Genomic DNA, 27,102 nt, shown 5'->3' with positions numbered 1-27,102 from the left:
CCCGAGTGCTAGGACTAAAGGCGTGCCCCACCAACATCCAGCTGGACTTGAAAAAAAATTTTTTTTATAAATACATATTCAGGATTTCTTTTCTTTTTTTTAAAGACTTTATTTATTATGTATACAACATTCTGCTTCCATGTATATCTGCACACCAGAAGAGGGCACCAGATCTTATAACGGATGGTTGTGAGCCACCATGTGGTCGCTGAGAATTGAACTCAGGACCTCTGGAAGAGCAGTCAGTGCTCTTAACCTCTGAGCCATCTCTCCAGCCCCTGGACTTGAAATTTTTAATACATTTGCTGGGGCCTGCAATTGGGTAGCCAGACTCCCAAATTCAGTCTTGCCTGATTCCCTGTGAGGTTTAGTATTATAACATACATGCTTTTAAAATACATTAACATTTTGTAGGCAGGTTTATTGGTGGGTGAAGGTAAGGGGCCCTGCCACCAAGAATTCCATCCCACATGGTAGGATTTTCTTCTGGCTTCCTTCCAAACACAGGCTCCCCTCCTCCCCAAAACAAAATGAATCAATAAAAATATAATAGAAAAGATTGTCTTAAAGTTTTGTGATAGATTAATTTAAAATATTTTACTCAAAAATGTTTGCTAAATAGATTTTTCCAATATTTAAACAAAATGCCATCTGTGTAATAACAGAAAGGGTAACTGATCATCCATCATGCCAATACAAGCAAGGTCTTCCCAGAGCAGCAACATAGTTCAGGGCAACCAAGTTCAGAGTGGATACAATGGCCTATTCAAAAAGCATGCAAGTTACACCAGGTCACTTCTAAGCCAGCCGGAGAAATCCATTAACCGGGCTCTGCCCATGGAGAGATACAGGACGTCCATGTAAACTGCAGGCAGGCCAGCTCTGAGGAGTCGCACTTCAGGCTACCTAATGTTGGGTTTGATTTCCTTCTCCTCTTCTTCCTCACTATCTTCAACCTGTTTTATGACCAGATCGGCAGACCCGTCCTCCACAATCTCCACGTAGGATCTATTCTCTTCCTCACTCAGATGCCACCTCGAATCCTTATCTCCATCTGCGGGGGACATGCAGTGTTGCTCAGCTTCCAGATCAACAGGGAGGCTGTCGATGCCAGCTTCAGCAAGGCACTCGTTACACAGTCTGTAGCGCCTGGTTCCTTCCTGCACCACCTGGCCTGTGAGGTCAGTCACGTGACGTTTGCATTTCCTGCAGATTAGTTTGCATGCCTGATGGATCTGTATAGAGATTTAAGAAGTGATTAAAATAAGTTTTCAGCTGGGCATTTCATTGGTGGCGCACGCCTTTAATCCCAGCACTCGGGAGGCAGAGGCAGGCGGATCTCTGTGAGTTCGAGGCCAGCCTGGTCTACAAGAACTAGTTCCAGGACAGCCTCCAAAGCCATAGAGAAACCCTGTCTTGAAAAAACAATAAATAAATAAGTAAATAAAATTTTCAAAAGTGTGTCAAGTTTGCTATTTTAGGGACCAGTTCATATTCTTCAGATGCTCAAAGCCATACATTAAATTCAAGTTAAGATCTAATTATCAGAAAAGATCCCAAGATATTGACAAATGCACACCATGGACACATCACATATCAGCTTTCTCTAAAAATGACTATAAGGTTTTTCTTTAAATTATTTTATTATATATACAGTGTTCTGTCTGCATGTGTTCCTGCAGGCCAGAAGAGGGCCCCAGATCTCATTGCAGATGGTTGTGAGCCACAAAGTTAGATGGAGGCTGGATAGATGGCTCAGCAGTTAAAAACACTGGCTGCTCTTCCAGAGACCTGGGGTCAATTCTCAGTATCTACATGGTATCTACTCATAACCATTTAAAAGTTCAGTTTCAGGAGACCCAGTACCCTCTCTGGCTTCTGAGGGCATCAGGCATAAGTATGCAATATGCAGACAAAACACTCATACACATAAAAATTAAAAAAGAAAAGCTTTTTAAAAGATTTATTTTTTAAAAAAAAAAGAGGACTGGAGAGATTGGCTCAGTGGTTAAGAACACACATTGTCTTTCCAAAGAACCTGAGCTCAGTTCCCAGCACCCACACTGGGCAACTCACAGCTGCCTTTGTAACTCTAGCTCTAGCTGTAGCTCTAGCTCTAGAGAGAGGGAGAGAGGGAGAGGAGAGGGAGAGAGAGAGGAGAGGGAGAGCTAAAACTAAGTTTTTAAAAAAGCTTTATTATGTATGCAGTTGTATACAGTGTTCTGCCTGCACGTATGCCTGCGTGCCAGAAGAGGGCAACAGATCTCAATATAGATGGTTGGGAGTACGGTTCCAGCATCCCAACAAAGTGAACAATGTGTGGTCATGGACAACCAGTCCTCCAATTAGTAAGTGCTTCCCAGTGTGACATGTGAAATATACAACATTAGCCTTGATATGTCCTGGCCAAAAGTGTTTTATCTGAATCTGTTAAGGATATGGATGAAACTTCAGTACGTAGAAATGCAGGGTGGGTAAAGGAGTGAGCTAAATAACACTAAGTAGAAGCAAGCAAATTCAGAAGTAAGATATTTTGTAAAATAAATGGCTTAGTATCATCAACAATCCAGTGTTACCAGGCAGGAAGGTGTGTGAGGGGAAATTATGCTAGATTAAAAATATACTTATGGGATTTAACAATGAAATACACTTGATTCTGGCTCGGGAAATACAGGCATTTGGTGGGGACTAAGGGGAAATCAGAACTGAACTGATTGCTAGATAAAATTTTACTGCAACGGAAAGGTAGATACTCACTAAGGAACACGGGCGACAAAACAACATGGAAAAGAAATGCATAGAAGAAAAATTTGGGAGACATATAATAAATATAATATCTAATAAGTAAACACATTGACTGCAGGCATCCCCGCCCCCCCCCCCCCCCCCCCCCCGTGCCCATCTTAAAAGGCTGTTGTTGTTGTTGGCATCTACATGACGTTTGTATGACTGGGCGTTTGCACGAGTGCTGTGGGAGGCATGTGGGAATCAAAGGAGAAATTTTGGTAGCTGGTACTTTCAGGGACTGGAATATATGTTTAGTATATATTTTAATATATATTTGCATATATATAAATAAAGAATTTGTTTTTATTTATGTGCATGTGTGTGGTTTGTATGTGTATATGCCACATCTGTGGGTATCCATGAAGGCCAGAAGAGGGTATTGGAGCCAGGCATTGGTGGCGCACCCCTTTAATCCCAGCACTTGGGAGGCAGAGGCAGGCAGATGTCTGTGAGTTCGAGGCCAGCCTGGTCTACAGAGCCAGTGCCTGGATAGGCTCCAAAGCTACAGAGAAACCCTGTCTGGAAAAAACAAAACAAAACAAAACAAAACAAGGGTGTATTGGATCCCTTGAGATAGAATTATAGATGGTTGTGGTGCTGGAGAGATGGCTCAGCAATAAAGAACACCAGCTGCTCTTCCACAGGACCTGAGTTCAATTCCCAGCAACCACATGGTGGCTCACAACCATCTGAAATGATATCTGGTGTCTTCTTCTGGCCTACAGGAATACATGCAGACAGAACACTGCATAATAAATAAATAAATAAATAAATAAATAAATAAATCTTTTAAAAAAGAATTATAGATGGTTGTGAGCTGCCCTTTCCTCTGTAAGAGTTCCATGTACTTTTTTTTAAATTTTTATTTATTTATTATGCATACAACATTCTGCTTCCATGTATATCTGCACACCAGAAGAGGGAACCAGATCTCATTACAGATGGTTGTGAGCCACCATGTGGTTGCTGGGAATTGAACTCAGGACCTCTGGAAGAGCAGGCAGTGCTCTTAACCTTTGAACCATCTCGCCAGCCTGAGTTCTATGTACTTTTGTTTTTCCTGGGTTTCTCTGTGTAGCACTGGCTGTCCTGGAAACTTACTCTGTAGACCAGCTGGTCTGGAACTCAAGAGATCCACCTGCCTCTGTTGGGACTAAAAGAATGTACCACCATGCTCTTAACACGGAGACATCTCCTTTTATTATTTATTGTGTGTGTGTGGCTCCAAAACAATACAGAGAAACCCTGTCTCAGAAAAAAAATTATTTACATATGTGTATGAATGTTTTGCCTGCATCATGCATGTGCAGCATGTATACCTGGTATCCATGGAGTACAGAAAAGGGAAAGGGTGTCAGATCCCCTATAACTGTGCATTGCCACATAGGTGTTGGGAACCAAACCCGAGACCTCTGGAAGCTGGAAGAGCAGCCAATGGTCTTAGCCTCTGAGCCACCCCCCCCTTTTTTTTCTTAAGAGTGTTTAACTCAAATTGGAGCTCACTGATTTTGCAAGACCAGCTGATCAGGAAGCTCCAAGAGGCTTCCTGTCTCTGCTTTCCCCATGCAGGAATTACAGGTGCATGCCACCATACCTGGATTATTTTGTATGTGGGTGCTGGAGATCCTCAGTCACTTTTTTTTTTTTTTTTTGGTTTTTCAAGACAGGGTTTCTCTGTGTAGCTTTGGAGCCTATCCTGGCACTCGCTCTGGAGACCAGGCTGGCCTGGAAACTCACAGAGATCCTCCTGCCTCTGCCTCCCAAGTGCTGGCATTAAAGGTGTGCGCCACCAACGTCTGGCTCCTCAGTCACTTTTGCGTGGCAACTGAGTCACCTCCCCAGCCCCAATCTAAGATTATTTAAGTAGATAAATATAAGGCTGGGGATGTAACTCGGTGGTAGAGAGCTTGCTTAGCTTGTGTGATGCAGGGTTCAATCCCACCACCCCCACCCCATACCAGAAGGAGGAGGGGGAGAAAGAGAGAGGGAGGGAGGGATGGAGGGAGGGAGGGAAGAAAAGCAGGTAAATACACATATGTTACAAGAAGCAAAATGATGAAAACTCATATACATACTGTTCGGAAATGGCTACTCAGATGGTCTAGCCTGCTAAATCGTTTCCCGCAAGCTTGGCACGGGTACGGCCTTTCTCCTGTATGGCAGCGCAGGTGGCGTTTGAGGTCTGCTTTCCGCTTCACCACGTGTGTGCAGTATGGGCACTTGAATCGCAGCCTGGGCAGGTCATCTGTCAAGAGACAGTTGGATTGAATCACTGCAGAGATCACAGTAATGTTTCTATGAGTGTAAGGAATCCACAGGAGTTGCTGAACCCAATATTGTGAAGGTAAAGAAGGATAAACAACTTGAGTTAACCACACTGTCAAGTAACCCTGGGCACAGAAGTGTAACTTGAGTACAAAGGCCAGTAAATGAGACTACCACCCTTATCCCTTTACTTCACATTAGAGTTTAAATGCAAACGGTAGTGCAAGATTGCAAAACTACACACACAAGCTAAAAATAAAGCAATTAATTTTTTTTTTTCGAGACAGGGCTTCTCTGTGTAGCTTTGGAGCCTATCCTGACACTCACTCTGTAGACCAGGCTGGCCTCGAACTCACAGAGACCCACCTGCCTCTGCCTCCCGAGTGCTGGGATTAAACGCGTGTGCCACCAACGCCCGGTAGCAATTAATTTTTTAATTAATTTATATTTTTTATACCCTTGTCTTCTTTTTATATACTTGTTAATGCTTTTTTGTTGTGAGGCTGGGGACAGAAGCCAGGGCTAATTCATGCTGCAAGACACCCTCAAGCATTCTTTTTCTTGTGTGTGTGTGCATATATTGAGTACTTTATGCTTTTGACTGTTATTAAATGTACTCAGTATTATATTTTGAATTAAACATTTAAAATTCATGTCCTATGAAATAAATTTGAGTAAGAAGTATGACTCAGCCAAGCGGTGGTGGCGCATACCTTTAATCCTAGCACTCAGGAGACAGAGGCAGACAGAACTCTGGGAGCTGGAGGCCAGCCTGGATTACAGAGTGGGTGCCAGGACAGACTCCAAACCTACAGAGAAACTCTGTCTCGAAAAACAAACAAAAAGTATGACTTAAAAAAAATCAGAAGCCGGATGGTGATGGCACATGCCTTTAGTTCCAGCACTCGGGAAGCAGAGGCAGGTGGATCTTTGTGAGTTCGAGACCAGCCTGGTCTACAAGAGCTAGTTCCAGGACAGCTTCAAAGCCATAGAAGCCCTGTCCCGAAAAACCAAAAATAAATAAATAAATCAGGTTCTCGTAGCTCCTGCTGTTTTTCCCGTGGATCTGAGTTTGGTTCCCAGCACCCTCATCAGGTGGCTCACAACAATCTGTAATTCCAGGTCCAGGGCATCTAATATGCCTCTGTGGGCATCACCCATATATACACACATGCTCAAACGCACAGGTACACACGTACAACGTACACACGTGTACACACACACACACACACACACACACACAAATGTAAAAATAAATCTCTAAAAAGAAAACTCTAAAAAGAAAGAAAGATCACTTGGTTCAACTGCCATGCACCTAAAATTAAGGACATTTGTGTCTGGGGAGGGACTTAGGCTCTTATGGGTACCTGGAAAGCTCCTGGATGTGGTGTCAGACCCTTGGCCATACTGGTAGCCAGTGGGAGGAGCAGAATCTACTTCAGCATCAATCTGTACTTGCTCTTCAGGCTGGGAAACGTTGTTGGAGGCATTGGATGTGCGTGCTTCTCCTTTTCCAGACTTAAGATGAACAACTTCAGAAGGCTGTGACAATTTCAAATGCTTGGTCTTTTTAATGTCATCCTTCCTCTGCTCATTAGCCAACGCTTGTTGGGTGTTCCTTTGGGAAGCTGCATGGTAATTGTACTTGTTCCACAACTTTCCACTTGCTATACTTGGTCCTTGGTCTGGGCTCAGGTGAGAACGGGGAGATGAGCTTTCCTCCTGCCAGCTGCTATTATAAAAAGAGGGACGCTCTACACCATTTGAGCTGGTGTCCTTATCTGAGAGGCTGAAGTAGCGATCTTTTTCTTTCTCACTAATGTCCAAGGAAGATTTTATGAAAGTCTTACATACACTAATCACATCGGTCATCTGAAGGAAGCTCGCAGCAGACATTACCTCTATAACATTCTGTCCAGTAAGAGAGAGTTTGCCAGAGTAGACAAAGTCCAGGATAACTGTGAAGGTGTCTGGGGAGAAGGCCTGAAATGTGGCTGTGGCTGGCTGACTAGTCTCCTTTGAGCTCTGAGAAAGCAGCATTTTAAAGTAGCCGCTGCTAGCAAACAAGACATTTCGATGCGCTTTGAAGACCTTCCCTTCAACTAGGATACTGCAGTCACAAAACACATCTTGCCTGCGCTGCTCGTTCAGTTGCTGCAGGAGGTGAGACTGATGAGAGGAGATCTCCATTATGCAGGGGAAGACTCGGTTACCAGAGAGGAACTAAGAAACAAACAAGCCCAGGGTGAGTTGCTGAAAACGAGAATCAGGCTCCTCTCCCACCTAAACCTCTTTCTTCTTAGGAACACAGTCCCCAGACACAGAAGGTAGTGGGGTCCGTGGTGACTGAGGCAGGAGAATCACAAGCTCAAGGTCTGCTTGAGTTATAGAGAGGGTTTTCAAGATCAGCCTGGAAAACTTGCAAGACTCTGTCTCAAGATAAAAAGTGAAGCAAAGGCTACGGATGTATTCACATGGCAAAGAACCTGTCTAGAATATGGAGAAAGGTCCCATGTTGATCTCTGGCATTGTAAAGCAAAGCAAAGCAAAACAAAACAAACAAACCAAAAACCAAACCAAAACAAAGAACTGGCAGGAGAGTATCCCAGGCTACCCTGGGCTACACAGCAAGACCATGTCTCCAAAAGATAAATACAAGAAAATACCAGAGCCATGACCAGAATGCAATACTCCAATACACAATCAACAATTGTTTCCTCCAGAAAAAAAAATGCTGTGTACTTTAATATCAGTGATGATACAATAAAATTATGGAAAAATCAGTGAGAAGACACAGGACCAGAAGGCTCTTAGTTGAAAGAAGACAGAAGGTGGAGAGTGCAGGCTAGCCCTTGAAGAGTATCTGTCAGTGCTCATTAAAATCACAGTTTCTATTAACAGGGACTTTGTTTTCCATTTGGGAAGGAAAGCGTTTACATGTCTCAATCATTCCATCCCTGAGGAAAACCGCAGAAACTCAAGAACTGAAGCAGAGGCCATGAAGGAACACTTCCCACGGCTTGCTCAGTTACCTTCCTTATAAAAACAACCCAGGACCACCTGCCCAGGCATGGCACAGGGCCCACAGCAGGCTTCTGCCTCCCACATCAATTATTCATCAAGAAAACGTCCCACAGACAAGCTCTCAGGCCAGCTTCACGATTCCTTACAGTTGAGGGTCTCTCTTCCCAGGTAACGCTAGTTTGTGTCAGGTTGACAGGCTAGACAATGGCTATGAGAGTTGGTTTTTTTTGTTATACAGAGGGTTTCTCTGTATAACAGCTCTGGCTGTCCTGGAACTAGGACAGTACCCCACAGTACCCCACACCCACACAGGGTATCATAGCTGTCTGTAACTCCAGTTCCAGATAATCTGATGTCCTCTTCTGGCCTTCTCAGGTACTGCGTTCACATAGTGCATGGCACATACAGGCATGCACCAAACAGTTGTATTCACAAAAACATTAAAATAAACATTTTATGTTAATTTTTCCATTAGGGAAATTTTGGTTTGTTTAAGTTTCAGTAAAACTGGCTTTCCAGGCAGTTTGTAAAAGTTGAAAGTGGGTATCTGTGTTGGTAAGGGTTGCCACTGGTCACTATGTGCAAGTTATGTAAACAGGCTCTAACTAGGGGTTATTGGGGAGCAGGAAAATCTTTAACGTTAAAAGTAAAGTGGGCTGGGTGGTGGTAATGCACACCTTTAGTCCCGGCATTCCAGAGGCAAAGGCAGGAGGATTTTTGCGAGTTCCAGGACAGCCAGGGCTGTTACACAGAGAAACCCTGTCTTGAAAAAAACCAAAAATGCCTGATGCTAGATGGACTGATGGGGGCCAGAAGACACAGTCTCTTCTGTCCCTGTAGTAATTATCTGTTTGGAACACACAGGAGAGCTTCTGTTGGTTTGCTTTTGGTTTGGGTTTGCATAGCATCCTTAGTATGTCGTTTCATTTGAGAGCCCAGGAATAAACCCTCCACAATAGAATTTGGGGGTTCGTTGAACAACTGTTTGAGCTTGAATAGATTTATGACATCAGTGCCATTGAAAAGGTGAAATATGGAGATGAGAGTCCCTGCCTGGCTCATTAGCTCCATCTGCATAATGAATTTGAGGCAGCTCCCTGCAACCATGAAGATGAAGGAGAAGGGGATTCTGGGAAGCCAGCTACTCCCACTGCCCGGGAATGCCTAAGAAGGGAAAAGGACAAATTGTAGGCCTTAGACTCTCAGCCCAACTGAAAGCAGGGAAACAGAACTACTGATCATCCTAAGGGAGTCTCCTCATACAGTCTGAGGTGGAGACAGCAAAAAACCAGACACCAAGTACACATGGATTGCAAAGTAACCATGAAAGTTATTTTACACCTTGACCAAATTTCTTCTGCAACAAACATCAGTCAACTAGGAAGGAGAAGGACCTCAGCACTTGGAATGAGAGTCAAACCATCTGAGAACCTTGTAACTCTAAAGTCCCTTGAGTTCCCCACAAACCCAGAAAGCAGTCTCTTTCCTCACTGAGAGTGTCACCTTCCACTTTCCATTTCTCTACCCTCCCTTCCACCCTTGGTCTAGAGAGCATAGGTTGGCCTCTCCAACTCAGGATCCTTCTGTCTCAGCCTTCCAAGTGCTAGACTATAAGGAGGTGTCATGATTTCTAGTTCTTCTCTTTTTCTGAGATATAGAGGTGTGGTGATTTGAATAAGAATGCCCCCATAGGCCCATATATTTTAATGTTTGGTCACCAGGGAGTGGCACTATTTGAAAAGAATCAGAAGGATTAGGAGGTGTGGCCTTGTTGGAGGAAGTGTGTCACAAGGGGTGGGCTCTAAGGTTTCAAAAGTCCACAGCAGGCCCAGTATGTCTGTCTGTCTCTCTCTGCATGTGAAATCAGGATATATTTATCAATTACTGCTCCAACATTGAATGCGGTCATGCTCCCTACCACGATAAGGGACTAACTAAATGCTTTCCCTTATAGGAGTGGCCTTAGTCAGAGTGTCTCCTCACAGCAATAGAAACAGTGACTAAGGGGCTGGAGAGATGGCTCAGAGGTTAGGAGCTCTGGCTGCTCTTCCAGAGGTCCTGAGTTCAATTCCCAGTAACCGCATGGTGGTTCACAACCATCTGTAATGAGATCTGGTTCCCTCTTCTGGTGTGCAGATATACATGGAAGCAGAATGTTGCATACATAATAAATAAATAAAATCTTAAAAAAAAAAAAGAAACTGACTAAGGCAGAAATTGGTACCAGGAGTGGGGTATTGCTGTGACAACCCTGACTATGCTACTTGTCCAAAGAATGTGGACTTTGGGACTTTGAATTACCAAAGCAGTTGAATGGGTTTTTTTTTTTTTAATAATTTTTTTAACCTTTATCTTATGTGCATTGGGGGTGAAGGTATCAGATCCTTTGGAACTAGAGTAACAGACAGTTGTAAGCTGCCATGGGGTGCGGGGAATTGAACTTGGGTCTTCTGGAAGAACAGTCAGTGCTCTTAACCGCTGAGCCATCTCTCCAGCCTGCAGTTGAATGTTTTAAGGAGAGCTTAAAAGGACACACTATTAGGAACATGAAAGACAGTGGTAATGAGAGCGATATAAATTATTCTGACTAGCTCAAGAAGTTTTGGGGAGACATATTAGCAAGTGGCCTAGAGACCACTCTTGTTATATTTTGAGAAAGAATTTGACTACTTTTTGCCCTTGTCCTAGAAATCTGCCCGAGGCTCAATTAGAGAATTTTGGATTATGGCAGAGATTTCAAGAATGACTTTGTCATGTGGTTATTAGTATCACTCTTATGCAGATCTATAATGAAAAGGAGAAAGCTGAACAAAGAGAAATACAATATGTGCAGTCTGAGGAGAAAAAGAGCTCCAGGAAGTATAATGAAGCTAAATCAAGTGCTCAAGTAGATTAAAAAGTTTACAGAAAAGCCTGATGCTGCTAGGTGGTGGTGGCACACACCTTTAATCCCAGCATTCTGGGAGGCAGAGGCAGGCAGATCTCTGAGTTTGAGGCCACCCTGGTCTACACAGTGAGCTCCAGGACAGCCAGGGCTACACAGAGAAACCCTGTCTCAAAAAACCAAAAGAAGAAGCTGGAGAGATGCATCAGAGGTTAAGAGCACCGGCTGCTCTTCCAGGGGTCCTGAGTTCAATTCCCAGCAACCACATGGTGGCTCATAATCATCTATAATGAGATCTGGTGCTCTCTTCTGGCATGCAGGCATACATGCAGGCAGAACGGTATACAACGGTATACATGATAATACGTAAATCTTTAAAGAAAAAAAATCGGGCTGGAGAGATGGCTCAGAGGTTAAGAGCACCGGCTGCTCTTCCAGAGGTCCTGAGTTCAATTCCCAGCAACCACATGGTGGCTCACAAACATCCGTTATGAGATATGGTGCCTTCTTCTGGTGTGCAGATATACATGGAAGCAGAATGCTGTATATATAATAAATAAATAAAATCTTAAAAGAATCAAAACAAAAGAATAGCCTAATGCTAAATGGATTAATGAGATTGTTGACTTCAGAACAAGACCCCACCTAGCCAAGGTTCCAACTTGTAAAATTAAAAACTGGGCAAGTAGCTTAGGGATAGGAGAAGTATAAAATGTTCTTGGTTCTGTCCTGGAGGACAGAGGGCCCTGGAGATGGACTTCTCCCTTACAATCACCTTGGACCCCAAGGTGTGACAAATGGTAATGTGACAAAGGAAAGCATCAGCTTTCTCCCTTCTTAGGATTTAAAAAAAAAAATTGTATGAAAAAGTGGAGCTATCAGGGTTTTGAGACCCATTAAGGGAAAACTATTTGCTCCTAGTCAAAGGAACGAGGATATGAGTGGCCTTGGTGGAAATATGGCATGCTGGTATGCCCTAAAGTCTGTAATATTATATACTATTGTCTCTTCCCCTGAGAGCTAATCCAGTTGGATATTCATGACCCAGGTAGGAGATCACTCCTCAGGCAATGGGATTCATCAGCAGACATGCTAAGCAGATGGGAGGGAAGATTACCCCCTTAATGAGATCATGGGCTTCTCCTTCCCAGAAGCACTCTCTTGATGTAGTGGATTGCAGTGCTTCCAACACACAGCACTGCCAGCCGGCCTGTATAACTCCTGTCTGTCTGTCTGTCTGTCTGTCTGTCTGTCTGTCTGTCTGTCTGTCTGCTAACCATCTATTATCTATCATCTAATTATCTGCCATCTATCTATCTATCATCTAATCTATCTATCTATCTATCTATCTACTATCATCTAATCTATCTATTATCTACTCTACCTTTTCCTTTTGAATACTGACTGGAAACCTAAAAGCCTAAGTGGCATCTTTCAACTCCACTCTGGGTTTTCTCATTCTTTCTCTGAAGCGTCCCTTTCCTTCCACCATGCAGCTGCTTGTTGTCCTCTATTGCTGAACAGGCTAGTTTTCTGGGCCCTTAATCAAAAAACGTCTCTCTCTCTCTCTCTCTCTCTCTCTCTCTCTCTCTCTCTCTCTCCCTCCCTCCCTCCCTCCACTCCTTCCCATTCCCTTCCTCTGGCAGCTGCCAAGATTTACAGCTTACTTGCCCTGTTGCTTTTTTTTTCCTGTTCTAATAAAACACCTTTAGAGACCAGGCTGGTTTCTAACTCAGAGATCCACCTGCCTCCTCCTCCTGAGTGCTGGGACTAAAGGCGTATGCTGCCGCCGCCGCCACCACAGCCGCCGCCACCACCTGAACATATATGATTTTAAATGAGGTATAATATCAATTAAAACTCTGGAGGCTGGAGATAGCTCAGAGGTTAAGAGCACTAGCTGCTTTTCTAGAGGACCCTAGTTCAATTCCCAGCACCCAAAAGGTAGCTCACAACCATCTGTAACATTAGTTCAAAGGGATCCAAGATCCTCTTCTGGCCTCTACATGCACGAAGTACACAGACATAGACATACATGCAAGCAAAACGTCTACACACATAAAATAACAGAAAGTGTATTTTGTTAATCTATAGAATTAGTATTTATATTAATGAGGTAAAATTACATTTCACATGTGGCTGGGATAGAACTCAGTGGCAGAACACTCAGGCCAACCTCCAGCACCAAACAAACGGTTTCCTCATACCTGGAAAGGTACAGACGCTGGTCTTGAAACCCGAAGACGGGTGAAGGGCAAAAAGGAAAGACTCCAAGTCAATGAGTTCCCGAAAGGAGTTGTGTCTGTGGACAGAAAGGAAAGATACACCGGTGAACTTTTGTAATAAGAAGTACCTGGTAGGGTTCTTTATTATTTATTTATATATTAGGCATCAGTGTTCAGCATGTAAAAATAGATAATCTGGCACAGATCATTAGTTTTAAAAAATAGCTTTGGCAGCCAGGCATTGGTGACGCCGCCTTTAATCCCAGCACTTTGGGAGGCAGAGGCAGGCAGATCTCTGTGAGTTTGAGACCAGCCTGGTCTATAAGAGCTAGTTCCAGGACAGCCTCCAAAGCCACAGAGAAACCCTGTCTGGAAAAACCAAAAAAAAAAAAAAAAAAAAAAAAAAAAAAAAAAAAAAAGCCAGGCGTTGGTGGCCCACGCCTTTAATCCCAGCACTCGGGAGGCAGAGGCAGGAGGATCTCTGTGAGTTCGAGGCCAGCCTGGTCTCCAGAGCGAGTGCCAGGATAGGCTCCAAAACTACACAGAGAAACCCTGTCTCGAAAAAAACCTAAAAAAAAAAAAAAAAGCTTTGGCAAGTAGGGATGGTGGCCCAGGCCTCCTTTAATCCCAGCATTCAGAGGCAGAGATGGATGGATCTCGATGAGTTCAATGCCACCCTTATCTACAAAATGAATTCCAGGACAGCCAGGAAGTTACACAGAGAAACCATGTCTGGAAGAAAAAAAAAGTTGCTTTGATGTTTTGGATCCCTTTCTAAATAAATTAACATTTGTAGGACATGGTGGAACATGCACTTGATATGTGGTAACAGGAAGATCAGGGGTTCAAGGCTAACCTTGGTTATTTAGTGAGTCTGAGGACAGTCTGCCCCAGACCCTGCCTCAAAAAAAAAAAAAAAAAAAAAAAAAAAAAAAAAAAACTGGCTACATAAGAAGTTTAGGGGGAAAACAGTTTAGGGGGCTGGAGAGATGGCTCAGCGAAGAACACTGGCTGCTCTTCCAGAGGTCCTGAGTACAAGTACATGGTGGCTCTCAACCGTCTGTAGTGAGATCTGGTGCCCTCTTCTGTCATGTAGGCCTACATGAAGGCATCAGAACACTATACATATAATTGTTTTGTTTTGTTTTTCGAGACAGGGTTTCTCTGTAGCCTTGGAGCCTGTCCTGGAAATCAATCAGTAGATCAGGCTGGCCTTGAACTCACAGAGATCCGCCTGTCTCCGCCTCCCGAGTGCTGGGATTAAAGTCAAGTGCCACCACCACCAGGTGGGCTTCAAACTTTTGATCCCCTTGCTTCAGCCTCCATAGTATCAGAATTTCAGACAAATGCTCCCAAGCACAGGAAAACGAGGAGTCTGAGGGAGTAAAGATTCTTGCCATAGTGAAAGCTCATCTATTAGCCAGTCCTAAGGGGCTAGGAGGACCTGGGTGGTGCACAGTTTTCCCGTTCACCAGGGAGACTTGGGGGCACAATCATAGTCCGTGCTGTAGCTAGCAAAATCCCAAGCTCTCGGGGAGAACAGATTTCTAAGTCATGTCTGTGTCCCACACAGGTTTTACATGCAGATAAAATGTCATTTTTTTGGGACAATTACCAAATTCCACTGCCTGAGCAGGAAGGAACAGGAAAACCCATTTTAAGTTGAATTCCAGTATGGTGCTCAGCCAGTAACCCCAATATTCAAGAGGCTGGGGCAGAAGATTTTGCATTGATGACGAACCTGTGTTTACAGACAGTTCCAAGTCACCCTGGGCAAAAATGACATTCTGCCTCAAAAACCAAAATGCAACAAAAGAGGGCCAGGTGCTGTAATAATGCGGCGTGGCTTGGGACCGTTCGGCGGCGGGTGATGATGGACAGGACGGATGGGAAACAGAGACCTGTAGAGGTGACTCACACAGAAAGTTTTATTGGGGGGGGTAAGGAAATAAGGTAAAGACACACGCAGAGAGAAAGAGGTCAGAAAAGACGAGGGAGACAGGAAAAGTCCTATCTGCCCAAGGGGAAGAGTGGGAAAGAGAGCGAAGGGGCGGGGTCTTTCTTTTACAGGGCTCCTTTGTACCTGAGAGCAGGCTGACCACAGAAAAGCCTGAGTGCATTCTGCCAGGTGACAGGGGCAGGTCAGTTTAACGCTTGAATCCTTACACCAGGAAGGATATAATCGGTTGGGAAACTGCTGTTTAGCACATACAAAGCCAGAGCACACCCAAGCACCACATAAACTTTGGAGTGGTTGTGGACACCTATAATCACAGTACTGAGGAAATGAAGGCAGAGGATTTTGAGTTCAAGGCCATCCCTGCCCACATAGCAAGTTTGAGGCCAACCTGGGCTACATAAGACCATGTCTCAATAAGTAAATAGTCAACATTTTCAAGAGAAAGTTCAGCTGGGCGGTGGTGGTGCACACCTGTAATCACAGCACTCGGGAGGCAGAGGCAGGTGGATCTCTGTGAGTTCGAGACCAGCCTGGTCTACAAGAGCTAGTTCTCCAAAGTCACAGAGAAACCCTATCTCGAAAAAATAAAACCAGAGAGAGAGAGGGAGAGAGAGAGGGAGAGAGAGAGAGAGAGAGAGTTCTTCCTGAATAACAAAGCAACAGGAAGTGAAGGATTCTAGCAGGCCTGAGCATGGAAAACATGGTGCTGACAGGCCCCTTCCTTCTCTCTTGTAAACCATAGATTACATGCTGGAAGCTAGCCACCAAGGTTCATTCCCCATTTGGACACTTTATTATGCCAGACTCATTCTCAAGGCTTGTCATCAAGGTCCAATTCCATCAATCAAAAGCCCTTTTTGGGCCTGAGGTATGGTGTGTTGTGTGTGTGTGTGTGTGTGTGTGTGTGTGTGTGTGTGTGTGTGTGTACACGTGCGCGCGGGTGCACATGTGTGATGGTGCATGCCTTAAATCACAGTACTCAGGCGGATTTCTGTGAGTTGGAAGCCAGCCTGGACTACACAGAGTTCCAGGACAGCCAAGGCTACTCAGAGATATAGCCTGTCTGGAAAAGCCAAACCCAAAAACAAACAAACAAAAAGCCTCTTTGGGCTACCTTAGTTAACATGCCCAATCAAAACATACCATGGCATCCTAGGCCATTCTAACATAGACTTTCCCTTTTTGTCTCTTAAAAATTACACCTGTAAGGTCATTTGCTGCTCTTTTCTGCCTGAGTCAGAATGCAGCCACTTTTCTTCCCTGCTTAATAAAGGATCTCTCCGTGAAAATGGGTATGTGGGGGGTGGGGTGAGGACTAGACATATGGCTCAGTGGTTAAAGAGCACCCACAAGCAGCTCACAACTATCTGTAACACCAAGACCTGATACCCTCACACAGACATATGTGCAGGCAAAACACCAATGCACATAAATGCAAATAAATAATTAAGAAAAAAAAGAAATAAATAGGTGTGTGGTCTGTGCCTAATCCAGGGTCTAGGAAGGAGCATCCCGTTGTGTGGGGATCCCTTCACAACATGCTCAGTAACTGGCTCCCTCATTAACTTGTTAACATTCAGCATACTTTACAATAGCAAACAGTATCCTGCATCAAAAGGCTGATTTTAGGCTTACAGGACTAAGTCACAGGCATGGATAATGCCTTCCAGATTTTCTTATTTTCAGTAGACTGATCTTACAAGTTATATTAGCAAATACGGTTAGATTACCTCAGGTGAGTCATCCAAAAGTCAAATGGAACATTTACAATATCTCTGAGTTAAGTATCTATAGTAGCCCTTAAGAAGATTACAGAATTCAAAATTCCCACTAAGGTCAGTGATCTTTTAAAAGGTGGTGGGAAAAGACAATTACATATTTTAGGAACCATTTAGTTTGAAGGTCTTTAGAATAGAAAGTCATGTAGATTTGGATAACAAGTAAAGCCTGATACTATTCACAGCATTGACCCAGGGCAGTGAGTCTCAACCTTCCTGCTGCCATCCTTTAATACAGTTTCTTCTGTAGTGGTGATCCCAACCATAAAATTATTTTCGATGCTAGTTCATAACTGTAATTTTGCTGCTGTTATGAGTTATAATTAAATATCTGAGATGCAGGATGTTTTAATATTCGACTCCTGTGAAGGTCTCGACCCCAGGTTGAGAACCACTTATCTAGACCTAAGTGTGTTGGTCTTAGCAAAAACCCCTAGCTCCTAAATTTGAGTTAACTGGAAGGGTAATTGTGTTCGTTGAACAGTGGTTATATTCTTCAGAAAATGAAGGTCTTGTAATTCTGGGAAGATTTAGAATTAAGTCCATCTTAAGAGCTGTGCTGTAAAAGGCCGTGTCTCCTCCGAAATTCAAACTGAAAGTTAATTCTCAGGGGAAGAGTATTTAGAGGAGCTTTTACGTGGTTATCAGGCCAGGGAGGGTGCCCTCATGGATGGGATTAGCATCCTAATAAAGGGATTTGGAGAAATGGGTCTGACCCCTCTTCAGCCTTCCTATCCATTTTACTAATGAGGTCACAGTTTTCCCCTTGGTGAATGTAGCAACAAGGTACCATACTGGAGCAGAAAGAAGCCTTCACCTGTCAGGGTACCGCCAACACCCTAATCTTGGACTTCTAGCATCTACAACTGTGAAAAATAAATATCTGTTCTTATTTTGTTTGTTTTGTTCGTTCAACTGTCCTGGAACTCACTCTGTAGACCAGGCTGACCTCAAATTCAGAGATCCACCTGCCTCTGCTCAGATTAAAGAAGTGTAAGACCACCACCCAGCAATATTTCTTCTTTTTGTGTTATCTAATCTCAGATAATTGGTTTCAGTAGCACATATGGGCTACAGGACCTAAGACAGGAGATCTTTAGAACTAAATACAAGAATATTTGCTGGACATGGGGGTGCACACCTTTGATCCCCGCACTGGGGAGGCAGAGACAGGCAGATCTCTGTGAGTTCACAATCAGCCTGGTCTACAAATTGAGTTCCAGGGCAGCCAGGGCTACACAGAGAAATCCTGCTTTGAAAAAAAACAAACCCAAAAGACAAAAACACATTTAAGAGGGGCTGGAGATGGTTAAGAGCACTGGCTAAGGACCTGGTTTGCTCCCCAGCACCAACAAGGAGGCTTATAACCATCCAAGGGGATCCAACACTATCATATGCACTTGGTATACAGACACACTTACAGGCAAAACACCATTTAAAACTTAAGAAAAAAAAGAGACAAACTATAGCTGAAAGCCTCAGTTAGAAGATGACATTTCATTTGAGTAATGTCCAAAGTAGGAAAGAGTCATTTATTTGTATCTGAAACAAGAGTACTCCAGACAAAGGGAACAGCAGGATGCAAAGGCCCTGAGTGGAACAAGCATGGAGAAGGCGTGGGGAGAGCTATGTCTATAATGCCAGCTGAGCTGGGTGGCTGAGGCAGGGAGGAGCAAGTCCAAGGCAGCCCTAGGCCACTCAGAAAACCCTCATCTCAAAATAAATTTACTTTAAAAAAAAATGTGGCTGGGCAGTGGTGGCGCATGCCTTTAATCCCAGCACTCAGGAGGCAGAGGCAGGCCGATCTCTGTGAGTTTGAGACCAACCTGGTCTACAAGAGCTAGTTCCAGGACAGCCTCCAAAGCCAAGAGACAAAAAAAAAAACCAAAAAAAAAATGTGGCTGGCACTCGGGAGGCAGAGGCAGGTGGATCTCTGTGAGTTGGAGTGAAAGACCCCGCCCCCTGGCTGGTTCTCTCTCGGTGACACTCCCGTACGCGCGCACACTCCCACACGCCTGGCGGCTGGCTCCCTCCCAAGCCGGTTCACCCAGGCGGGGGGCCCTCGACCCAGGCCCGCCCGCCTGGCGCCGCGCCCCGGGGCTGGGGCCGAGCGGGGAGAGGACGCCCCCCCCATGGGGAACCTCCGTCCCAAGGTCAGCCATCTGGACGCGGAGGGGGGAATTGGGTCTGTTGTACCAGGTGCAGACCTTGAGAATATACTGATAACTCTGTACCTCATTAAATTGTCCAATAGAATCCCTGTAACTATGCTTTTCGCTTCTGCACTGTGCTTTTTAGCTATATAAGGACCCCTCTCCCTTGGCTCGGGGCTTAGCCTACCCAAAAGCTAAGCCCCGGGGTACCAGCGCTACTAATAAAGCCTCTTGCTCTTACATCCAGAGTTCGTGGTTTCGCTGATTCCTGGGTGCGGGTCTCCTTCTACGAAAGTACCTCTTCTGAGGTCTTTCAGGAAGCCAGTCTGATCTATAGAGCAAGTGCCAGAAGAGGCTCCAAAGCTACAGAGAAACCCTATCTCACAAAACAAAAACAAACAAAAAAACCAAAAAAAAAAAAATGTGGCTGGATGGTGGTGGCGCACCCCTTTAATTCCAGCACTCCAGAGGCAGAGGCAGGTGGATCTATGAGTTCGAGGCCAGCCTGGTCTACAGAGTCAGGAGTTCCAGGGCAGCCGGGGCTACACAGAGAAACTCTGTTTGAGAAATAAATAAATAAATAAATAAATAAATAAATAAATAAATAAATAAGGAAGGGGTCTGGGAATGTATCCCAACAGTAAAATATTTGTCTAGCGTGTGCAAGTCCCTGGGTTCAATCCCGAAACACACACACACAAACACAGTGAGCCCAGTTCCTATAAGGCCTTGAAGACTATAGGTCTTCTGAGCCTTTGGGTTTTTTTGGTAAGATGTGGGGGTGGTTGCCATTTAAGGCTTGGGGAGGGTTGGGCATATGGTTCATTAGTCGAGTGCCTATGTAAACATGTATGAAGTCTTGGGTTCAATTCCAGCACAGATTCATGCCTGCAACCCCAGCACTTGACAGGTGGCTGTAGGAGAAACAGGAGTCCAAGGTCATCACAAACTATATAGATTTGGGGCCAGCCTAGGCTACATAGGACCTTGTCTTCAAAAGAAGATACTTTTTAAAAATCAGGGAAAATTTAAAAAAAACAACAACAACCTTATATCAACCCCTTTGATATTAAAGAATATAATTATGCCATTAAAAGATTTAAGACAGACTGAAATTCGACTAGTTCATCCCAACCCTCCCGAGGTAGAGATAGAATCAAAATTTCAAGCTAGCCTGAGTCCAGCTTAAAACAAAATTAAATAGGTAAATGGAAGTAAGCCTTAAGTGATAAAGATCAGTGAAGGTTTTTGGTTCTTGGAGACTGACTGCTCCAGGAGGCTGCTGGAATAGGAGGGCTGGAGAAGTTGTCAACACTCCCTGTCTAGGGGTGAGATTCCGTGGTTAGAGTCTTTCCTTTGCAAGGGAGAATAAACGGCCTGAACAGGTAGTTGTCTTATAAGAAATCAAGTGAACTATTTCATGAAAGCGAAACCACTCCATTTACTAAAGTCCTGCAAACATAAAGACTTCTAAGGTGTTAGCGGTGTGTGCGGTTGGGTGCCCGCTAGGTGTGAATCCCATTCCAAACACGTCTCGGAAAGACGTGGAATACTGCTAACCGCACGGTCAAGGGCGACTAAGCGCGCCAGAGCGCGAAGGGACCAAACCAGATAGTGTCGCCAGGTGGGAGATGCCAGGGACATTCTCCCGGGAGCCAGCTGGGGCTCCATATTCCTGTCCTCGGTTCTAAGCTCGGAACCGTCGTGTCGTGTCGTGTCGTGATCGAAAGCGAGAGGGCGGTGGGTGGAGTGAGAACGCCGGGCGGCAGCGCCCCGCGCCCCGCGCCCCGCGCGCCCGCGCCCCGCGCCCTTCCCCCGCCACGGCGCCCGACGGCTGCAGACACGCCCCGACTCCGTGGCGCCGCCTCCCTACCGCCGCCGCCAGGAGGCTCCGGCGCCTTCCCGCCTTTCCGGGGCCGGCCGCGGGCGGGGCGCGGGCGCGAGCGGCGACGACGCAGCCATTGTCCCGCAGCCGCGCCCGGGCCGCCGCGCCGCCGCCCGTGCCTCCTTTGTGGCCGTCGCCGGCCCCGGAGCTCTCCCCGAAAACGCCTACACACCGGGGCGCACCCGGCGGCCTCGCCGCCCTCCGCCAGGCTCTCGGCCGGGCCCGCAGCCCCGACGCCCCGGCCGCCCTCTGCCCGCCCGCGCCCTCGCAGCCACTTACCGCGGGGCTCTGGCCGCTCGTGCTCGCTGCGGAGTAATTCCCGGTTCCCGGTGGGGGAAGCACCCCCTTCCGAAGCCGAGGCTGTGCGCCCTAAAACAAGTAGCCCCAACGTGGGAGAAACAAAAGGTATTTGCTGACGTGGGCGTTGGACAGAAACGCCCGAGGGCTGAGGACACAATTAAAGGGGCAACGCACAGATTTCAGGCACCAACCAGCAGCTTCGCCCACTCCCCCTGTCCGTGCCCACACCCGGCTGCACCCTCCGCAGGCGCTGGGGCGCCCAGATTCCCCAGCAGTTGACTGCGGATCATTCTTTTAGTCGCGAGCTTAAATTTTAAAATTGTACTTTACGTTGGGAAAGGCGCCTCCGGAGGGCAGAAAAAGGGCTAGGATTTCTAAGATGTGGGGATATTGGTTTAAGGACAGAGGGAGGGACTTAGGCGTGCCCACAATTACTGTATAAGTACATATGACATTATTGTTCTTAAGTTTAGCAACGTCAAATGGAAGAGATTTCCACAAATTTCCTCTCTTTATCGAAGCACTTATTCTAGTCAGGGATAACCCTTTAGAAACCTTTGTAGGTCCCCTTCAGACCATTTGAAAAGGCAAGCCCAGAGAGGCTGAGATATTGAGAACATGATTTTATTTTGTGTTTTTGTTTTTCAAGACAGGGTTTCTCTGTGGCTTTGGGGGCTGTCGTGGAACTAGCTCTTGTAGACCAGGCTGGTCTCGAACTCACAGAGATCTGCCTGCCTCTGCCTCCCGAGTGCTGGGATTAAAGGCTTGTGCCACCACCGCCAAGCTAAACTAAATTAATTTTATATTTCCTCATATTAGTTGTTAATTGCTGTGAAATAGTGTATTATGATGAAATGGGGGGAGACTCAAATCTTCAAAGCATACATTTAATGTTTTTTTGAGGGGTTCCTCTCCCAAGTCTTAGTTGGGCCTATTAGGGTCTTGTTTCTTCGGTTTCCTCACCGATTAGCTAGAACAAAACATTTGGTCTTTCCTGAATATTATACCTGTTTACTCCAGAGTTGCTTTGTGATTTAGATGTGTTTCTTTACCTTTTGAGGTAATGGAAGGAAAAGTAGCCAGAAGCTAGTTTGAAAATCCTTACCACACCTTTAATCAAAGCACTCCAGGAGGCAGAGGCAGGCAGATCTCTGAGTTAGAAGCCCTCCCAGGACAGCCAGAGCCGCATAGTGAGACCCTGTCTTGAAAAAGAAAACCGTTATGGTTCAGCATTGCTGAATATGCTCAAGCTGTTCTAACATTCCCATTGAAGATTTATCCCAGAAAGAGCTGGACATTATAGTAGCTTATTGCAGCACTGGAAAGGCAGAGGCAAGCAGGTCTCTCTGTATTCAAGGCCATCCTGGTTTACAAAGAGAGTTCCAGGGCAGCCACAAGGAGACCCTGTCTCAAAACAAAAACATTCTGCTGCCAATTAAGCCAACCAGGAAGGTTCCTTTGCACCCTAGGGGGCCTGGCTTGCAATGCTTGCAAATAGCAGCCTTTTGTCCATTCCTGCGTCCAAGAGGAAGTTGGAAACAATTCTCCAGCGGCTATTCATGTCTCTGATCTGGAAGCTAGCCCTAGTCTACACTCCAGACAGGTATGTAGGGGAGCCCCAGGGCACACTGGCCACGGTTAATTTAGGCCAGGTCATCCTGTCAATCCAAACCACATCTCAGAGCAGAGGGGCCCCACCAAATGGAAAGCAGGTGAATTTGAAGGGGGAAAATGGTGTGTGTGTGTGTGTGTGTGTGTGTGTGTGTGTGTGTGTGTGGTGTGTTTCCTCCACTCTAAATGCCATTGCCACCCTGAACTCCTGGGCTCGCTCTATCATCATTGTCTTGTTCAACCACCCAAGCAGCTGGGAAGCGAGGTGTGTGCCGCTGCGCTGCGTCTGGCCAAAGGTTTTATTTTTAGTGTTAGTGAATTCAAACAGCCAACATAGCCAGGTGTGCTGTAAGGCCAGCGACTGGCAGATGTAAAACTGGAGGGCCCGGCAGGCATTCCAAGCTAGCCTAGGCTATACACCTGGACCTTTCTCCAAAAACAAGTGAGCACATAAAATAGAACAAGTCTGTAAGCATGCTTCTAGACAGACCACATAAGGTTGCTTGCTGATGCACTGTATTCCGAGGAGAAAGAGTTTTCCTTTCATCTTCATCCTCCTGACTTCAGTTGTTAGACCCTAGGAAAGCTGAGGCTTCCAGAATCTTAGCCCAGGACCTCGGCCACCCCAAACACAGAATGGAGGCGAAAGCTCGATGCAAATTGCATGAGGCTTTATTGTAGTTTAACGAGCTAACCCCATGTTAGCTCGGGTCTTTGATAGCACCCACCATGGCAGATGGCTAGCAAAGACGGCTCCTAGGGGCTCCCGAAAGATCTTATAGGGCAGCATAAGGGGAGTGTCTAGGGGTATGCACAGGCTCAGGATTGGTGTGCCTCCAGGCTTGGAGGGCTTGCCCTGTGTTTATTGGTCAACTGGTTGCTATGCTTTGTGCGCCATTGCCGTGCACTTGTCCGTAAAGCACACCCAGAGCCGTAAAGCATAGCGCCATCAGCTAACTTCTGATTGGTTCCTTGCCACGAGGCAGGCATCTGACTTCTAGTGACTAGGACAAGGTCTTGGCAAGCATGTGTTACTGTCATGGCTGCTGAAAGGAGCAGCTGGTCCCTTCAATGAATGTTTTGTCCGTATGTGTATATTGAGGTTACTTACAGGAATATGGGTGAGGGATTACTTACAGGAGCCCCTTACTGTTTATGTGCCTGCTGCTGGTGGTAGAAGCCAGCAGAGGGCACCGGGCCTCTGGAACTGGGGTTAGGATGGTTATGCGACACCACGTGAGTTCTGGGACTCAAACCCAGGTCCTCTGTGAGAGAGCCTCCGGTGATCTTTCCACTGAGCCATCTCTCTAGCATCTCCTTCCAATTTCACAGGAATTTATTCAGCACATACTATGAGCAAGGTGTTTGCTGCTGACTCTTAAAATACAATAGTGAATAAAAACTCTTGGCCCAGCCGGGCAGTGGTGGTGCACACCTTTGATCCCAGCACTCGGGAGGCAGAGGCAGGAGGATCTCTGTGAGTTTGAGACCAGTCTGGTTTACAGAGTGAGCTCCAAGATAGACTCCAAAGAAACCCTGTCTAGAAAAAAACAAACACAAAACAAAACAAACTCTTGGCCCAGCATAGAGTTCCAGGACAGCCAGGGCTACACAGAGAAACCCTGTCTCAAAAAAGAAAGAGAGAGGAGAGAGAGAGAGAAGAGAGGAAAGAGAAGAAAGGAAGAAAGAGTGAGTCAAACCTGATGGTTGTTGTGTAACAGCCTGTGATGAAAACTTTCCTTTTTTTTGTTTTTTTGTTTTGTTTTGTTTTTCGAGACAGGGTTTCTTTATGTAGCTTTGGAGCCTATCCTGGCACTCGCTCTGGAGACCAGGCTGGCCTCGAACTCACAGTGATCTGCCTGCCTCTGCCTTGAGAGTGCTGGAATTAAAAGCATGCACCAACAAGGCTCAGCAAAACTTTCCATCTTGTAGGGGCTCTTTAAGCAAAGAGCCAAACAGCAAGAAACACCTTCAAGAACTCCCTGGAACTGGGCAGATTCCCTAGGCCCCTTCCTGCTAGAGACTGCAGAGCCCAGCTGTAAGGAAGACTCTGGGCCACCTGAGTTGCCTGGAAGAGGTTTAGACCAACCAAGGCACCTGGAAAGGACACTCTCCAACCTGCTGAGCTGCCTGCAGGCTTTGCAGTGTGCTTCAGGTTCCCAGCTTTGGAGCTGTCAGCCATGCTGGGGTGGACCTTGGGGATGCAGCTGTCTTTGAGTCATTTCTGCTTCTGTAAGTAACCCTTCACCCATACTCCTGTAAGTAACCCCCAAAAAACTCATTGATTTTCCAAGCTGGACTTTGGTGGTGTCTGTAGTTTAATCTGTCATAGGAACCCTGTCTGGGGTGAGAAGATGAGTGTGTTTCTTCTCCTGGTAAAAGTTTTGTCACACAACAGTGGCTCATACCTTTAATCCCAGCATCTGAGAGGCAGAGGCAGGTGGATCACTCTGAATTCAGGCCAGCCTGGTCTACAAAGATAGTACCAGCTAATTCAGGGCTGTCAAGAAAGAAAGAAAGAAAGAAAGAAAGAAAGAAAGAAAGAAAGAAAGAAAGAAAGAAAGAGAGGAGCCTGGAAGATGACCAGTTTTTGTCATCTGTTTTGTTTAGTAGAATAGGAGAGTCACAAAGATCATAAACCAGCTTGGACATGTTGAGAATGAGGTGTCTCTGTGACTCAGGTTGATGTGTTTATCTTTTCTGTATGTATGCCATACATTTTCAGCCTTTTCATATGCATGTTACCTGAAAACCATAGTTTGGAGAATTCCTTCCTCTGTGGTTAATTGGTGGAAGTAGAAACTACCCTCTGTGTAGCTTTGATGTCTACCCTGACTTACTTACCCAGAATTCCTTGCAGATATAATGGACATTGTTTATACTTTGACCATCGGATGTACCGTTTTGAGGGAACTACAACAGCAATGCACAAGAACAACAGAGGATCTTTCTCTAACAGTGGTGACAGTGACAGTAGCTCCAGGGCCAGTGCTTCCAGTGGCAGCGTCCATTGCTGCCCTCCAATGCTGTGATGCTAGCTGGCTGTCCCTACTTGCTGAGAACAGTGTTGGTATCCTCACCAGGCCAGTCCTACGATGTGACTTTAGCTATTGTTTCCAGATGCTTTCCATCCTTGTGTCCCACCTCTTCTTGCATTTATGTGAACTTCTAATGTAAAAATTCATTTCTGCTTAAATTAGAAGCTTAATAAGTAAATTGTTAGGTCGGGCAGTGGTGGCACATGCCTTTACTCCCAGCACTGGGGAGGCAGAGGCAGGTGGATCTCTGTGAGTTTGAGACCAGCCTAATCTACAAGAGCTAGTTCCAGAACAGTCTCCAAAGTCACAGAGAAACCCTGTCTCGAAAAACCAAAATAAAGGGGGGCTGGAGAGATGGCTCAGAGGTTAAGAGCACTGACTGCTCTTCCAGAGGTCCTGAATTTAGTTCCCAGCAACCACATGGTGGCTCACAACCATCCATTATGAGATCTGGTGCCCTCTTCTGGTGTGCAGATATACATGGAAGCAGAATGTTGTATACATAATAAATAAATTTTATAAAAGTAAATTGTTTGAGATGAATATTAGTCATTGCCAGCTGTTGGTAGCGCACGCCTGTCATCCTACTACTTTTGGGAGGTATCCTAAAAGCAATGTGGGGAAGAAAGGGTTTATTTGGCTTACAAGTCCCAATCACAGTCCGTCTTTGAAGGATAGGACAGGAACTCAATCAAGCAAGGCAGTCACCTGGAGGCAGAAGCCAGAGGAGTAATACTTACTGCCTGTTCCTACTTACTGAGGGAGATCCAGGACTGCAAGGCTATCCTGGGTTACATGAGACCCTGTCTCACGAAACGCAATTTGTCATCAGTGTTATGTAGATAGCAGCGAAAACCATGCATATGGGTGGAAAGAGACCATGAAGTGAGGAAAGAGTTTGGGATGGTGCAGGGAGATCACACACACGGTTAGAGGGAGGAGATGAAGTGAGGGGTGAGGGCTTGGGATCTGTGGGGGTCTCTGCAGACTTCAAGGCTGGCAGGGAAACCATCCGGGTGAGGGACGAATGGAACTCTGTTCAGCCTGTGTAGGTAACCGGTGCCGGGCCACAACTTCTGGATTTTGACACTAGTTTATTTAATGTTCAGTCTGAGGGTCTAGGGGGAATGAATGAGGTAAACATAATGCCTAGTCCTAAGAAAACAGAAGTTACTTAGGCTGTTCTAACATG

General features: G+C 45.6%; 1 protein-coding gene and 1 long non-coding RNA gene across 2 annotated transcripts; one reads left to right on the top strand and one right to left on the bottom strand.

Moving 5' to 3' along the window:
* Nucleotides 1-160: 160 nt before the first annotated feature.
* On the bottom strand, nt 161-21,613 carry Zbtb8a (zinc finger and BTB domain containing 8A). The gene is made up of 5 exons (XM_027399380.2): nt 21,241-21,613; nt 13,168-13,262; nt 6,420-7,275; nt 4,863-5,032; nt 161-1,235 (listed from the first exon to the last, which is right to left on the bottom strand). The coding sequence occupies exons 3-5, from the start codon at nt 7,240-7,242 to the stop codon at nt 903-905; spliced, it is 1,326 nt and encodes a 441-aa protein (XP_027255181.1). The 5' UTR covers nt 7,243-7,275; nt 13,168-13,262; nt 21,241-21,613; the 3' UTR covers nt 161-902.
* On the top strand, nt 21,152-26,217 carry LOC103163885. The gene is made up of 3 exons (XR_003482030.2): nt 21,152-21,366; nt 24,805-25,104; nt 25,733-26,217. It is a non-coding gene; the product is annotated as an uncharacterized LOC103163885 (long non-coding RNA).
* Nucleotides 26,218-27,102: the final 885 nt, after the last annotated feature.

The sequence above is a fragment of the Cricetulus griseus genome, chromosome 2, assembly GCF_003668045.3.
Source record: "Cricetulus griseus strain 17A/GY chromosome 2, alternate assembly CriGri-PICRH-1.0, whole genome shotgun sequence".
NCBI classification, from domain to species: Eukaryota; Metazoa; Chordata; class Mammalia; order Rodentia; family Cricetidae; genus Cricetulus; species Cricetulus griseus.
Note: the sequence above shows the minus strand (reverse complement) of the source record. Positions and strands in the feature narration are given on the sequence as shown.

Coding starts and splice junctions, on each gene's coding strand:
- Zbtb8a (XM_027399380.2), bottom strand. CDS start 7,242: ATGGAGATCTCCTCTCATCAGTCTCACCTCCTGCAGCAACTGAACGAG. Junction 5,033..6,419: donor CACATCCAGGAGCTTTCCAG/GTACCCATAAGA, acceptor GTCTCTTGACAG/ATGACCTGCCCAGGCTGCGA. Junction 1,236..4,862: donor TGAGTAGCCATTTCCGAACA/GTATGTATATGA, acceptor ATCTCTATACAG/ATCCATCAGGCATGCAAACT.